At 34.6% G+C, this 16280-nt stretch overlaps 1 protein-coding gene across 2 annotated transcripts in view; it reads left to right on the forward strand.

Annotated features, from left to right (window-relative positions):
* The window catches only part of LOC150101280 (colorectal mutant cancer protein), a 499737-nt gene that overhangs the window by 100688 nt on the left and 382769 nt on the right, over positions 1-16280 (forward strand). The window contains exon 1 of one of the 2 annotated variants that reach the window (XM_090400859.1): positions 14568-14748. The exons of the other annotated variant lie outside the window; for it this stretch is intronic. Within the exon in view, the coding sequence (XP_090256985.1) occupies positions 14689-14748 (60 nt within the window). The 5' untranslated portion in view covers positions 14568-14688. Of the gene's footprint in view, positions 1-14567; positions 14749-16280 lie in introns of those variants that run through there. 2 annotated transcript variants of the gene reach the window in all.

The following is a 16280-nucleotide window of genomic DNA, read 5'->3' on the forward strand; positions in this document are numbered from 1 at the left end:
CTCAATTCTTCACTCTGTGCTTGCCAGTAGTGAACATATGCCTTTGGCTGGAGGTATATAACTTCTAAAAACTTCACTGAAATGTTATTATTCACACTTTTCTTCCATATTTTCTTGTGCTATACATGTGAAAATCTTCCTTCCACTAAGGAAATTAGTTTAGGGTTCATAACTACTTTACCTCAGTGTCAACATTGTAAGCCCTATCATCAAATATTTTTATACACACACATTCTTGTTTTGTTTTATACAATCAGTGTTTACAATACATATATATATATATCATAATAAAGTATTTATAAGTGATTAACATGTGTATTGTACTTGAATAATTATTCAAGAAATACACAGCTGTAAGTTGGGTTATGTAGAGAGAAGTGATTCTAAGATGTTCATGCAGATGAAGTTAGTGACAGGGAGGTAATAATACAGACATCTCTCAATATAGCTCATATCTTTATAACAAACTTGCTATAACAAACTGACTTGAAGTTCCCATCTGTACAATATTGTGCTAAATGGCAGGCAATATCAATTAGAGTGATGTGAGCAAATATCAAAATGGGGAACTGGACAGTGAGACTTATTTGTGCCTATGGTCCCACAGAAAGTTCTACTAAGATAGAAGTGGAGGAATTTTTTGACGCTTTAGAGAAAGCAACTGACACAATGAAAAAACAAAAGTTGGTCCTTGTTGGGGATGTAAATAGCAGAGTAGGAAACGATTGCCAGACATACAGAAATATTTTGGGAAAATTTGGAGAAAAGAGCAAAGCTAATAATAATGGCCAATACCTGTTGGATTTCTGCTCAGGACATGGACTGGTTATTACTAACACAATGTTCCAACATAAAAATGTGCATAAATTCACATGGAGAGAAGATGCAAAGAATAAGAAAAGTCTCATTGATTATGTTATTGTTAATAGTGATGTTTTTGCACTGGTGCAGGACACTAAAGCGTACAGAGGATTTGAAATTGGAAGTGATCACCATTTAGTCGTGAGCAGGATAAAATTGAATTTCATATTGAAAAGAAGAATATGTAAGAAAGTTATAAAGCAAATAAAAGTTAAGCAGCTCTCAGATGTGAACTGTAGACTAAAATACACAAAATGAAATGAAAGAGTTTAAGAACAGGAACCCAACCTTGGAGAATCAGTGGCAGGCCCTGAAGAAAACATTGATTGATACAGCCAGAGAGGCATGTAGAAGGTAGTCTGCAAGGATAGAAAAATCAGGTGGTGGACACAGGAAGTTAAAGAGGCAGTGAAGGAAAAGAAGAAAGCATATCGAAAGTTCCCGGTGAATAAGTCAGCTTTTGTTCTTAGAGAATACAGAGAAATGTAAGCAAGTTAAACATTTTGTAAAACTAGCTAAATTAAAGTCATGGGAAGACTTTGGTAAGAACATAGAAAATAAATATCAGGAAGATGGCAAAATATTCTGGAGGCTGTTGAAAAAGCTAAGAAATGGAGGAAAGAGTGCTGTAAAAGAAATTAGAGATGATAAAGGTGATATGAAAACTGGAGAAAAAGATATCCTTGATGTATGGAGTAATTACTTCTAAAAATTTCTTAATGAAACAATCATTGACAGTACAGTGGTTAAAAGAAAACATTCAATAGGCATGCAATCAGGAATACATATCCATGCTTGAAGTAGAAAAACCCATCAAAAGTCTGAAATGTGGAAAGGCAGCAGGAGTAGATGATATTCGACAGAAATACTCAAGTATGAGGGTATAAAAATCTTGCAGTGGTTGCACTGCATAGTTCAGAAGACCTGGACAGAGGGACAAATTCCAGATGATTGGAGTAGAGCTCTCATAATACCCATATACAAAAAGGGAAATAAAATTGAATCTGAGAATTACAGAGGTATTTCCCTAATGAGTGTTCCTGGTAAGATTTATGCAAGTATTATTAAATAACATTTGAGAAGGATTGTGGAAGGGAAGCTTGGTGAAGAACAAATTGGATTCAGGCTAAATAGAGGCAGTCAGGATCAGATTTTCACTTTACAACAAATAGTTGAGAAATCGTGGGAATTTAACAAGGATTTGTTAAATTCCCACGAATTTAATGGATTTGTATTTAAGTTTTGTACACCTGAAAAAGGCTTATAACAAGGTGCCAAGAGAAAGGCTATTCAAAACACTTCAGTTATATGGTGTCAATGCGGCATTATATCAAGCAATACTTGGATCACATATGGATCACATCTTATATGGATCACATTATGAAGGAGAGTGCTTTAAACCTGATATCAGAATTGGAGATGTTAATCTCAGCCATTTACTTTATTATGCAGATGATGATGTACTTTTAAATAAATCCAGTATAAGTAAGATTCCCTGACTAAATTGAATAACTTGTAATAAATTTGAAATGAAATTCAGCATTAACAAGACAAAGACAATGAAAATAGACATAAAAATTGAACATATCGAGTGCATTGTGAATGAAACAAGTAAAACATAGAACATATAGAACAAGTAAAACATTTCAGCTATTTAGCATAATTTTTAGTTTAGATGGTAAATTAAATATGGAAAGAGCAACAGAATCAACAAAGCTGGTTTGGTAGGAAGCCAACTGAATAAATTTATATGGAATAAGAAAAGAATTAGAACACTAATTTAGCTGTATATAAGACCATGTTCAAACAATTTTAACTCATGGGTCTGAGAGCTGGGTTAGAAATAAAACACTTGACCACAGATATGAGAGTCCTGAGAAAGATTAGGCAATGTCATATCAAAAGGGAGAATATTAGGAAAGAACTTGACATTGTTAGCATCCAGGAATGTGTTATCAGAACTAATCTCAGGTGATATGGTCATTTAAACAGAATCGGAGAGGAAAGATTAGCAACACAAGTGTTCTCTGCCAAGTTGGCAGGAGAAGACCCAGAGGAAGACCAAGATATAGGTGGATTGATACAGTAAAAAGTACCTTAGAAGACAGAAATATGGATCTGATAACGTTCGAGTCTTGACAGATAACAGACTCATTTAGAGGAAAATTGTTGATAGAAAGTTACTAATGATATAAGTTCTTCATGTATTACTATCATAATATCCTGTACTTGAGGGTACATGTCAGGAATTTGATGATGTCTGTGTCGTGGAGGGTGGAAGCAGGATAAAATAGAGGATTGCTTTGTAAGGTGAAGCATGGTGGGGACTTTGTGTGCCACAGGCCAATATGGTAGCCATGAAAGCTTGCAGAGAACCTTGATAAATGGCTCTGGTAAAGATATTAGGACTGCAGTGACATCTGTTTCATCATCGGTGGAAGAATTCATATATCAAGCAATGTGAAACAACTGGCAGGTGGAATAATCTGAATACAGATTAAGCTAGCAGTTCAGCCAAGTTAGCTGGCTATTGCAAACGTGGAAAAAATCAGGGCCTCACCACATTACTATTCTACAGTTGACTATAGAGAAACGGAAATATCTTATGAGCTATGCTTTGAAGTTGGAACCCCTGGAATGTCCGAAGCCGTAAATAGTTACAGGGAAGAAGACACTGAAACTATGAGTACAGTGAGGGCAGCAAATGCACTCCATGATGATGTCAACTTAAATCCGAAAGGAAAGTTTAGCATCTGATATTACTTGTTTGAAAACAAGAAACAGAGTCTTGAAAATTGTAACTTGGAATGTGAGAACATTATATAAACAAGGGAATTTTGACAACCTTATACAGGAAATGAAAAGACTTAAAGTTGCTGTGATTGCAAGATTGCAATTAGTGAAACAAGATGGCCTAACATAGGAAACCTAGAAAAAGATGGCTTTACATTTGTGTATTATGGTGGAGAGAAGCATGAATATGGAGTGAATTTCATGATTTAGAAAGGCATCTTTAAATCTGAAATGGAGCTGTGGCCTATAAATGAAAGCCCAATACTTGTTAAATTACGTGTGTAGAGGCTTAAGTGCTCTGAGGACATCATGTTGGAGGCTTAATGGATTTTTTTTTTTTTTCGGTTGTTGGAAAATTTGGACTAGGCGAAAGAAATGAAAGAGGTGAGAGATTGATACAATTCTGTTATTAAATTAGCCAAAAAGCATTTAAACATCATAATTATCAACTCATAATGATGAAGAAATAGAAGAAAATGTAGAAAGTTTTTTACCTTGGGTATACTATATGTTAAAGATACCAAGCAATTTTATAAAATTGGTTTTAATCCTTTTTCCCAAGTAAGGAAACTGACAGGTAAGTCAAGTTTGTGCCTGAAGTATTTTCAGGTCTGAGACAACTTGTGGTAAAGGTGGAATAAGCTCTGATCACTTTCCTTAGTATCTCCCATAATGCAAAGCACATCTCCTTGCAGATATGTTTGATGCTATGCATTAAGGGAAGGGCCACTACCCAGACTGGTTTTGACCTTTATTGAGGTATCTTCAAAATTCCCTTGACGAGACATCAATAAGCAAGGAGATGTGCTTTACATTATAGGAGATACTAAGGAAAGTGATCAGAGCTTACTCTACCTTTACCACGAGTTGCCTCAGACCTGAAAATACTTCAGGCACAAACTTGACTTACCTGTCTGTTTGCTTATTTGGGAAAAGGATTAAAACCAAGTTTATAAAATTGCTTGGTATCTTTAACATATTTTTATAATAACTTACAAAAATCTATAGAATATGTTAAATCAAATGAGATACTCATAGTGATGGGTGACTTGAATGCAAAAGTTGAAGAAGGGGAAGGAAATCCGGTTGTTGGAAAATTTGGACTAGACGAAAGAAATGAAAGCAGTGAGAGATTGATACAATTCTGTATTCAAAACAACCTACTCATAATGAATACTTTCTTTCAGTATCCAAAGTGCAGGCAGACTATATACTTGGACAAACCCAGATAACTCTATAAGAAATCAAATAGATTTTATAATGATAAATAATGGATGCAACAATAATAACCAACATTAAAACATACTCAGGTGCTGATATAGGTTCAGACCATAACGCTGTTGTGTCTACTTTAAAGATCAAACTAAAGCACATTTCTAAAAACAGTCGCACTGAAAGACTTGACAGCTCTGAATATGCCTGACAACATAATGGTGTTTAACTCAGAAATCAGGAAAAAATTAGATCAAAAATAACTAACATTGGGTTTATTAATCGTAAAGATTTAATACTAATAGTCACCTACTAGTCTTGCCATATGAACTGGTAGCTTCATCTGGGTTTGGATGAACATGCAAATATAAATAAACAACAATTGTTGGTTATGAATCAGTACGTTACTGAAAAAATATTGAATGTGTAGCAACATTCAATTACACAAGTACAATAGAAACGCGTGGAGAGTGGATGCTGGCACATTGTCAATCATTGTTCAGCTGGTGCATTCGATAGTTTGCAGAGAAATTAAACTCTGTTGTGTTTAGAGATCTGATGAGTGACTTCCAAATATCACACAGAATCATCCCTTGGTTTCTGTTTAGGGTACCTTGTGAGTGGATTACCAATTCAAAACTGAATGGAGCTTTTATCCCATTCAGTGTTGTGGTGAGTGTTGGAGAAATGAAATGCTAAATCTGAACTGTCCTCTCTGTTGTTGATGTCTCCAATATGCTACTTTTGTCTTATTTCTAAACTTCTTTAAGTTTGTCCTATGTAATTAGGCCACAAGAACATGGAGTGTTGTAAACTCCAGGTTTGTTGAAAGAGTTGTGGTCCTTGGGTGAGTGTAACAGATTTCATACTGTCATAATTGGTTTGAGGGCTACTCTGTCATGAGATTTCAGGATGTTAGCAATTTTTTGCAAAAGTTCTCCAACAAAAGGGATGGAAATTGAAATTCCGTGATAAATTTCATGGATTTGTTGTGGAGAGGGACCAAAAACAGGCATATCAAGAAATTTAATGCTTTATATATGAGAAGAATTTAAAATTGAGAGCTACCCTTCCCAATGATAAGATACTTTTCAACTTTTCGGATCACAACTTGAAACTAGCAGAAGCTAGCATGTTAAAGAAAGGGTTCAATTTTGCAGTTGCACCAGAGCACATTCCTAAAATGGATATTATGTGCAATGTAGAAAAAGCCCTTTATTTTCTATCTGAACCTGTTGCAAATGACATTAGATTAAAGACTACAATTCTTCTCTCGTCTACTCGTCCTCCTAAAAAGAATATCAACTCCTTAGAAAAAAGAGCACTATCTAATTTAAAGAAGAATAAAGATATTATAGTACTTAAGGCTGACAAAGACAATTCAACTATGATCTTGCATATGACAGATTATATGTCCAAAATTTCAATTTTACTTTCTGATAACTACTTACTTTCAGTTAGATTATGACCCTACTTTGACAAACCATGTAGAAACAACAACAACCTTTTATGCAACATGATTACATGGCCAACGGATCTTAAGAAAAAATTGAAATCTGTACATTTGTTAACTCAGTGTTTATATCGATCGCCAATTCCTCTTTGACCAATCATAGCTGGTATTAGCCAACTCGCCAACTTAAACTTATTTGTTATCAAAACATCTTGCTCATTTTCTAAAGGAGCACATTGGACATGCGGATGCCTATATCAAAAATATGCAATGCTTTAGAAAAACTAGGAAAAATTTCTATCTCACGAAAATAACATACTTATCAAAAAATTAGATCATGTGGGATATAAAATAGAAGACAATATACTTAGTAACACAGAGGAAATTGAAAAAAGATGGTCAAATTTTAGAAATGCAATATATGACACAGCCAATGAGATTATTTCAAAAATTAAATACAATAAGAAAAAATCCTGAATGACAATCAATATTAGAACTTATGAATGAAAGAACAAAAAAAGAAAAATACACAACAGTATAAAATACTCAGTAAAATGATAAAAAAAAATGAATTCAGGAAGCTAAAGACAAGTGGCTAAATGAAAAATGTAAAGAAATAGAGGAATTGGACAGCAGACACAATAGTGAAGAAATGCATAAGTCAATACAAGCTCTAACAAATAAAAAGAAAAATTTCAACCATCATCTTTGTATAAAAGATCAAAATAGGAAAATACTACTAGAAACATAGGATATCATAAAAAGATGGAATGAATATGGAAAAGAATTGTTTGACTCTAATCGCAGAGACGCACCAGATATACAAATTATGGATGATGAACCAATATATATAAAGAAATAGAATACCCTGTAAGTCAAATGAAAACAGGTAAAACACCAGGCCCTGATCAGATCCCTGTCGAATTTTTAAAGAAATTAAATGAAAACAATTAATGACCTAAAGGTTATTTTTAATAATATTTGTAATACAGGATACATCCCTGATGATCTAAGAAAATCCATCTTTGTCACTATCCCCAAAATTTCAAGAACTTTTGAATGTTCAGAAGAATAAGTTTAACAAGCCATGTTATGAAATTACTACTGAGAATAATCCTAGAAAGAATAAAAGGCACTTTGTCAGTAGAAATAGAAGACACTCAATCAGGATTTTCAAAAGGACAAAGATACAAGAGAAGGAATTTTCAATTTGAAAACATTATGTGAAAGAAGCCTTGATAACCAGACAAGCATATATCTTTGTTTTATTGATTACATCAAGAGGTTACACATTTGATTCAATAGATCACAAGAAATTAATACATATCCTACAGAATAGTGGGTTAAAAGGAAAAGATATATGTATAATTACAAACATATACTAGAATCAAATGGCTTCAATAAGATACAAACATGCATATTCTGACAACTTTGAAATCAAAAAAGGAGTAAGACAAGGATGTGTCTTATCACCCTTACCGTACAATATATACAGTGAACAAGATTTTAAAGATATTGCAGAATTGAAGGGTGTAAAAGTAGGAAGTAGAAACTTCAACTTCAGGTATGCAGATGACTCGGCCCTTATAGCTGAATCTCAAGACGATCTTCAAAGCTTAGTCACAGAAATTTACAACAGAAGCTTAGACATGGGATTAATTATTAACCTAATAAAGAAAACAAAGTGCATGATTATATCAAAAGAACCAATAAATAAGAAACTAAATATAACTGTTAACCAAAAGAAAATTGAACAGGTTCAGTCTTTTTTTTTTGGGCTATATTTGGGACAAATGTTTACAGATGGAGGAAATTCCCTTAAAGAAATAAAAAGAAGAATAGAGATAGCAAGAAAAGCCTTTATTGATATGAAAACTGTTCTAACATCCAGAGACATTAACATAGACACAAGAAAAAGATTAATAATGTGCTATATCTAGTCAAGCCTTCTCTTCCACAGTGAAACTTTGAATCTAAATAAAGAAGCAGAGAAAAAATTAGAAGCTTTTGAAATGTGGACCATCAGAAGAATGTTGAATTATCATGGACAGAGAAACTGAAAAATGAAGATGTTTTTAAGAAAGCAAAAATGAAAAGAACATTAATGAAAATCATTAAAGAACAAAAACTTAAAAATATTTTGGACATCTAACCAGACAAGAAAGCATTCAGAAATTAATATTAGAAGGGAAACTGGATCGAAAAAGAGGGAGAGGTAGACCCAGAAAATGTGGTTTGAAGACATTAAGGACTGGACTGGCTTGAATTACCATAAATGTTCCAGAGCAGCAAAAGAAAGAAAAAAGTTCCGTGACATGGTTGCCAACCTCCTCCTAGGGGATGACACTTGAAGAAGATGATGATGATGATGAGATAATTCACCACAGCAAACTATTTACTATAACAAATTGTTTCAGTGTTTCCTAAGAGTTTGCTATAGTGAAATTTGACAGCAATGAATGAATTTAACTATGGAAGCAGAAAATGCAGAACGTACGAGTAAATAGAATGAGGATAATTTGAGGATAACTACTTTACACATTGTGGTGGTAGTATCATGAAGAATTTAATGTTCGATTTGTTATTAATGTCTCATATAGTGATAATAAAAGAGGTTGGCATGATACCTCCAGCTGATAAGTGATCATGTAATTTTGACATGAGAGGTTAAGAATATAAGGTTTGCTGAAGAATAAAGAATTGTGGAGCTACAGGATAGGAAACTAAGACAAACATAGGCAACAGAACATTGACTTTCTGCAACACGATAACTTGAAACTGCAGGGAAATCAGAAATGCCTGGAATTTGGTTCGTGGTTATTTATGCAGATTATGTTATCTTCTTCTTCTTCTTCTTTAGTATTCTGCAATTGAGCAGGTTCTTTTAGTAGCAGAAACTTTCCTTCCAATCTCTTCTTTTCTGAGCCTTCTCTTTCAAGGTTATGTACCTGTCTCCATTCAGCAGGTCATCTAGCATTGTTTTTCTTACTCTTCCTCTGGGTCTTTTTCTGTCTATTTTTCCTTCGATGGCATCTCTGATGATTCCATTCCCTCTCAGAATATGTCTGATCCAGTTTCCCCTTGCTTCTTTTTATCCTCCTTAACAGACTTCTGTCTTCTTCTACTCTTTTTAAGACCTCTTCATTAGTTATTTTATCTGTCAATTTGATTTTTTCCATCCTTCTCCAAATCCACATCTCAAAGCTTTCCAAAATCTTAATTTTTTCTTTCTTCAGTGTCCAAGTTTCAGCTGCATAGAGGGCAACACTCCACACATAACATTTTATTAGTCTTTTCTTTAGGTTTCTATCCATTTTACTTCAGAATAAATTCCATTTTCTATTAAAGGCATCTCTTCCTATCGCTATTCATGCTTTTATGTCACTTTTACATCTTCCATCACTGCTAATAACACTTCCTAGATATTTAAATGTCTTTACTTGATTCACTTTTTCCCAATTTATTCTGATATCCATATTTGTCCCTTTCCTTGCTATTTTCATCACCTTTGTTTTTCTGATGTTAATTTTCATTCCATAATTCAGTGTCCAAGTTTCAGCTGCATAGAGGGCAACACTCCACACATAACATTTTATTAGTCTTTTCTTTAGGTTTCTATCCATTTTACTTCAGAATAAATTCCATTTTCTATTAAAGGCATCTCTTCCCATCGCTATTCATGCTTTTATGTCACTTTTACATCTTCCATCACTGCTAATAACACTTCCTAGATATTTAAATGTCTTTACTTGATTCACTTTTTCCCAATTTATTCTGATATCCATATTTGTCCCTTTCCTTGCTATTTTCATCACCTTTGTTTTTCTGATGTTAATTTTCATTCCATAATTCCATAATGCCTTGTCATCTGCATATCCAAATATCTGTCTACCCCCCATCTTTATTCCTTCTTCCGAATTCTCCAGTGCTTCTTTTAAATAATGTTATTATGTTATACTTTTAAATAAATCCAGTACAGTCCGAAGGATTCCTTGACCAAATTGAATAACTGCTGTAATAAATTTGATGTGAAAATCAGTATTAAAAATACAAACACAATGTAAATAGGTAGAAACATTGAAAAATTGGAGAACTTATAGAACAGGTGAAACATTTCAGCTATTTAGGCACACTTTTTAGTGAAGATGGCAAATTAAATTTGAAAATAGACAGCAGAATTAGCAACGCTAGTATGGTAAGAAGTCAACTGAATAAATGTATATGGAATAAAAAAGAGATTAGTGAAAACACTAAAACAGCTGTATACAAGACAGTGTTCAAATCAATTTTAACTTATGGATCTGAGAGCTGGGTTAGAAATAAAACATTTGTCAAAGACTGGAGACCTCAGATATGACAGTTTTGGGAAAGATTAGTGGAATGAACTGATGACATCAGTGGCAGTATCACATTAAAACAAGGATATTAGGAAAACACTTGGCATTGTTAGCATTCAGGAATGTATTAACAGAGCCAATTCTAGGTGGTATTTCATCATTCTGTGTAATGGGAGAGGAAAGTTCAAGTGTTCTTTTGCTAGGTTGGCAGGAAAAAAAACTCAGTGGAAGACCAAGATATAGATGGAATGACCCAGTAAAAAAAAAATACCTTAAAAAAAATAAATATCATCATCATCATCATCATCATCAAATTCCTGCCATGTACCCTCAAGGGGTGTACAGGATATGATAGTACTACATGAAAAAAATTACATCATTATTAATTTCCTATCTACAATTTTCCTCCAAATCAGTCTGTTACTTGTCAAGACTCTGACGTTATCAGATCTTATATTTCTATCGTCTAAGGCACTTTGTACCGTATCAATCCACCTATATCTTGGTCTTCCTCTGGGTCGTTTTCCTGCCAGGCAGAGAACACTTGTTTTGCTAATCTTTCCTCGCACATTATGTTTAAGTGACCATACCACCTGAGATTAGTTCTGCTAACACATTCCTGGATGCTGACAATGTCAAGTTCTTTCCTAATATCCTCGTTTTTAATATGATATTGCCATTGATGCCATCTGTTCACGCCTATAATCTTTCTCAGGACTCTCATATCTGTGGTCTCTAGTCTTTGGTCAAGTGTTTTACTTCTGACCCAGCTCTCAGATCCATAAGTTAAAACTGGTTTGAACACTGTCTTGTATACAGCTAATTTAGTGTTCCGTCTAATTTCTCTCTTATTCCATATGAATTTATTCAATTGACTGCCCACCATACCAGCTTTGCTGATTCTGTTGTCTATTTCTATATTTAATTTACCATCTTCAGTAAAAATCGTGCCTAAATAGCTGAAATGTTTTACTTGTTCCACAGGTTCTCCATTCACAACACAGTTGACATTTTCAATGATTCTGCCTATTTTCATTGTCTTTTTATTGCTGACCTTCATACCATATCTATTACAACAGCTATTCAATTTAGTCAGAGAATCTTGCAGATATGTAGCGGATTTATTTAGAAGTATAACATCATCCACATAAAGCAAAGAGCTGACATTAACATCTCCAATTTTGATATCATGTTTAATACCACTTTCCTTCATAATGTGATCCATATAGATAATGAATAACAGAGGGGATGATGTACATCCTTGTCTCACACCAGATTTAACATTAAACCATCTTCCTGTACTTCCTTCAATTCTAACTGCTGACTTACAACTCAAATAAAGACTAAGTATTGCTTGATATAATACTCCATTCACACCATATAACTGCAGCGTATTGAATAGCTTCTCTCTTGGCACCTTGTCATATGCCTTTTCCGAATCAAAAAAACTTAAATACAGATCTTTGTTATATTCCCATGCTTTCTCCACTATTTGTCGTAAAGTGAAGGTCTGATCCTGACAGCCTCTATTTGGCCTGAATCCAGCTTGTTCTTCACCAAGCTTTTCTTCCACAATTCTTCTCAATCGTTTCTCAAGTATACTTGCATAGATCTTGCCAGGAACACTCAGTAGGGAAATACTTCTGTAATTCTCACATTCAGTTTTATTTCCCTTTTTATATATGGGTACTATGAGAGCTCTACTCCAATCATCGGGAATTCTTCCCTCTGTCCAGGCTTTCTGAACTATGCAGTGCAGCCACTGTAAGACTCTTATACCACCATACTTCAGCATTTCTGGTCGAATATCATCTACTCCTGCTGCCTTTCCACATTTCAAGCCTTTGATGGCTTTTTCTACTTCAAGTATGGATATGTATTCCTTGTTTCATTTAGCAGTTTTTCAAAGTAATTACTCCATACTTCAAGGATATCTTTTTCTCCCGTTTTCATGTCACCTTCATCATCTCTAACTCCTTTTACAGCAATCTTTCCTCCATTCCTAAGCTTCTTCAACAGCCTCCAGAATATTTTGCCACCTTCTTGATATTTATTTTCTATATTCTTCCCAAAGTCCTCCCATGACTTTTGTTTAGCTAGTTTTACACAGTATTTAGCTTTCTTACATTTGTCTCTGTATTCTCTAAGAGCACAAGCTGACTTATTTGACTGGAACTTTTGATATGCTTTCTTCTTTTCCTTCACTGCCTTTTTAACTTCCTGTGTCCACCAGGGAGTTCTGATTTTTTTTATCCTTACAGACAACCTCACCACATGCCTCTCTGGCAGAATCAATCAATGTTTTCTTCAGAGTTTGCCACTGAATCTCCAAGGTTTGATTCCTGTTCTCAAACTCTTTCATTTTTTCTTCAATAATCTTTGTGTATTTTAGTCTACAGTTCACATCTGAGAGCGGCTCAACTTTTATTCGCTTTAAAACTTTCTTACATGTTATCTTTTCAATATGAAATTCGATTTTATCTTGCTCAAGACTAAATAGTGATCACTTCCAATTTCAAATCCTCTGTACACTCTGGTGTCCTGCACCAGGGAGAAAACATCACTATCAACAATAACATAGTCAATGAGACTTTTCTTATTCCTAGCCTCTTCTCTCCATGTGAATTTGTGCACATTTTTATGTTGGAACATAGTGTTAGTAATAACCAGTCCATGTCCTGAGCAGAAATCCAACAGCTATTTGCCATTATTATTAGCTTTGCCCTTTTCTCCAAATTTTTCCAAAATATTTTTGTATGTCTCACAATCATTTCCTACTCTGCTATTTAGATCCACAACAAGGACCAACTTTTCCTTTTTCATTGTGTCAGTTGCTTTTTCTAAAGCCTCAAAAAATTCCTCCACTTCTACCTTAGTAGAACCTTCTGTGGGACCCTAGGCACAAATAAGTCTCATTGTCCAGTTACCCATTCTCATATTTGCCCACATTACTCTACTTGAGACTGCCTGCCATTCAAGAAGATTAGCCTCGTATTTTGTGTTGTTGAATACTATGGCTACTCCTTCTTTTCCTTGATTGTTATTGCCTGAATCTAACATTTTGTATTTATTGCTCAGAAAGATCTCACCAGTTTTGGTCTTTTTTGTTTCAGTCACCCCTATTATGTCGATCTGGTACTTATCTAATTCATCAGCTAGCTCCATTTCTTTGCCATTCAGGCTTCTTACGTTGATAGTACCGATCTTTAACTCTGGTGATGTTGAGTTGGGGTTTGTTTTCAGATTTGTTTTCAGAAAAATAAATATAAGATTTGATAATGTGGACAGATAACAGGTATCTGGAGGACATGTGTTGATAATAAGTTAGAAATGATGTAACTTTCTGTGTGATCTATAAGATCCTATATACTCCGTGATGGTCTACGTCAGGAATTTGATGATGTTGATGATAGATTCCGTGAATGAGATCAAGTTGGACTTACTGAACATGCCACTGCACCCAACATTTAATCCTTTGGAAGAGGAATCTTTTTTTTTTAGATCACAAAGAATGCTTTGAAATCTTACTTTATTATCCGGATATAGAACAATGGACTTTCACTTTATCCCCCTGGAAAATTGTTCTTCTTTATATACCCTTCCTTTAGACAGATTTTTATATACCATATTTACTCAAATGTAACTCGCCCTTGTGTAAAACTTGCACCCCTGGTTTTACTTTACGAAAAAAGAAATTAAATGGCAGAAATAGTAAATAAAACTTTTGGATGTGAAGACTGATGTGGCCATTATTCCTGGTAGTCTTACACCTTGTCTACAGTCTTGGGTGTATCATCATCAAACCATTTAAGGACTATGCACGAAAATTCTACATAGAGTGGATGTCAGCTGGTGGCTATGACCTGACTCCAGCAGGAAAGGTTAAGAGACCATCATTAGAACTGTTGTGCAACTGGATTTTGAGAGCTTGAGACATGATTTTGCCACAAATAATTGCCAAGAGTTTTTTAAAAACCAACATCTCGAATGCCCTGGATGGGAATGAAGATGACGCTATTTGGATAGATTAGAATGCACACGAGGAAACTGCCCTCGAGACTGGAAGTAGCAGTAGCAAATAGGAGATTCTTGGTAAGTCATACTCATTTTCAGTTTTTTTAAATCATGGTGATCTTATGATTCCGAAATGATAAAAGGACAAGCAATAATGAAATTGTTTGTTTTCATTTAATTATATAGGCATTGTCGCTAAAGATTCAAATATATCGCGTGATGAAGGCAAGTGGACAAATGCGTAAATAACGTTGATAATTAAAATTTAAATGCATTCATTTTATAAATAACATGCGCAATTTCTTTATTCATTTGTATGGGGTTTCCCCCACTTTCTCCCCCATCCGTGAGGATGGGTTGAGCCCACGTAATGAGGAATTAAATATAAGTATTTTATGCCTGTAAATTGGTGTGTGTTCAAGGAGCCAGTTTGCCTGTTCTGAGGGATGAAACACTTGAGTTTCCAGGTGAAAAAACCTCTACCTCCTTATGAGACCAGCAAACTCAACTTTAGTTGAAAGAGAGACCACATAAAGGTTCCTCACATCTTGGATGGGAATTGAACCTAGGTCTGTCTGACTAAATGGCTTTGTGGATACTGACTGTGCTGCAGAGGCTTTATGTGAGCAATTAAAAATTCTAATGAATACTGAGTATTTAATTATAAATGTCAATTTAATTTTTCCTGAAAAACTTTAGTTTCTGAAACTCCCAGCATATTTCTTGTGCCACGATTTTTTAACTTTAATTTTGAGGAAAAACGTTTATTCACCATTGTCAATCCACTGCTGGATGAAGGCTTTCCAAGATTACTCCAAAACTGTCTGTCCATGGCTCTCCTTTCTCATGACACTCCTGCAAATCTGATGATATCATCAATCCATTGTGATTTATGAGGGTTGTTCGATAAGTCCATGCAAAAATGAAGAAAACATAATTTTTTTAGGACAAACATTTTTTATTTTTCAACATAGTCTCCTTTGAGGTCTATGCACTTAGTCCAATGATGCTCAAGTTTTTTTGATCCCATCCATATAGTATGATTTGTCCAACTCTTCAAAATAGGCAGTTGTTTTGGCAATCACCTCATTGTTTGATAAAAATCTCTTTCCTGCCAGCCATTTTTTCATGTTTGGAAACAGATAGTAGTTTGAGGGAGCCAAATCTGGAGACTAGGGGGTATGCAAAAGGACTTTGTAGCGTAAATCGAACAATTTTTTTGGTCACAATTGCAGAAGAGTGAGCAGGTGTGTCATGGTGAAAAAGAATCTTATTTTTCGCCAAGTGTGGTCGTTTGTCCTTTATTTCATTATTTTAACGATCCAGCAAATATGCATAATACACTCTGGTAATTGTTTTGCCCTTTTCCATGAAGTCTATGAAGATTATACCACGAGCATCCCAGAAGACGGTGGCCATAACCTTTCCTGCTGAAGGAACAGTTTTTGCTTTCTTTGGTGCAGATTCCCAGCTTCCAACCCATTCTTTTGACTGTCTCTTGGTCTCAGGCTGGTAGTGATGAATCCATGTTTCGTCCACTGTTACGAAACGACACGAAAATTCCTCTGGATTTCGTTGAAACAGCTTCAAGCTGTCCTTGCAATAGTTCA

Source organism: Typopeltis vanoorti, chromosome 11 (assembly GCF_054136105.1).
Source record: "Typopeltis vanoorti isolate ZY-2024b chromosome 11, IOZ_Tvanoo_1.0, whole genome shotgun sequence".
NCBI lineage: Eukaryota > Metazoa > Arthropoda > Arachnida > Uropygi > Thelyphonidae > Typopeltis > Typopeltis vanoorti.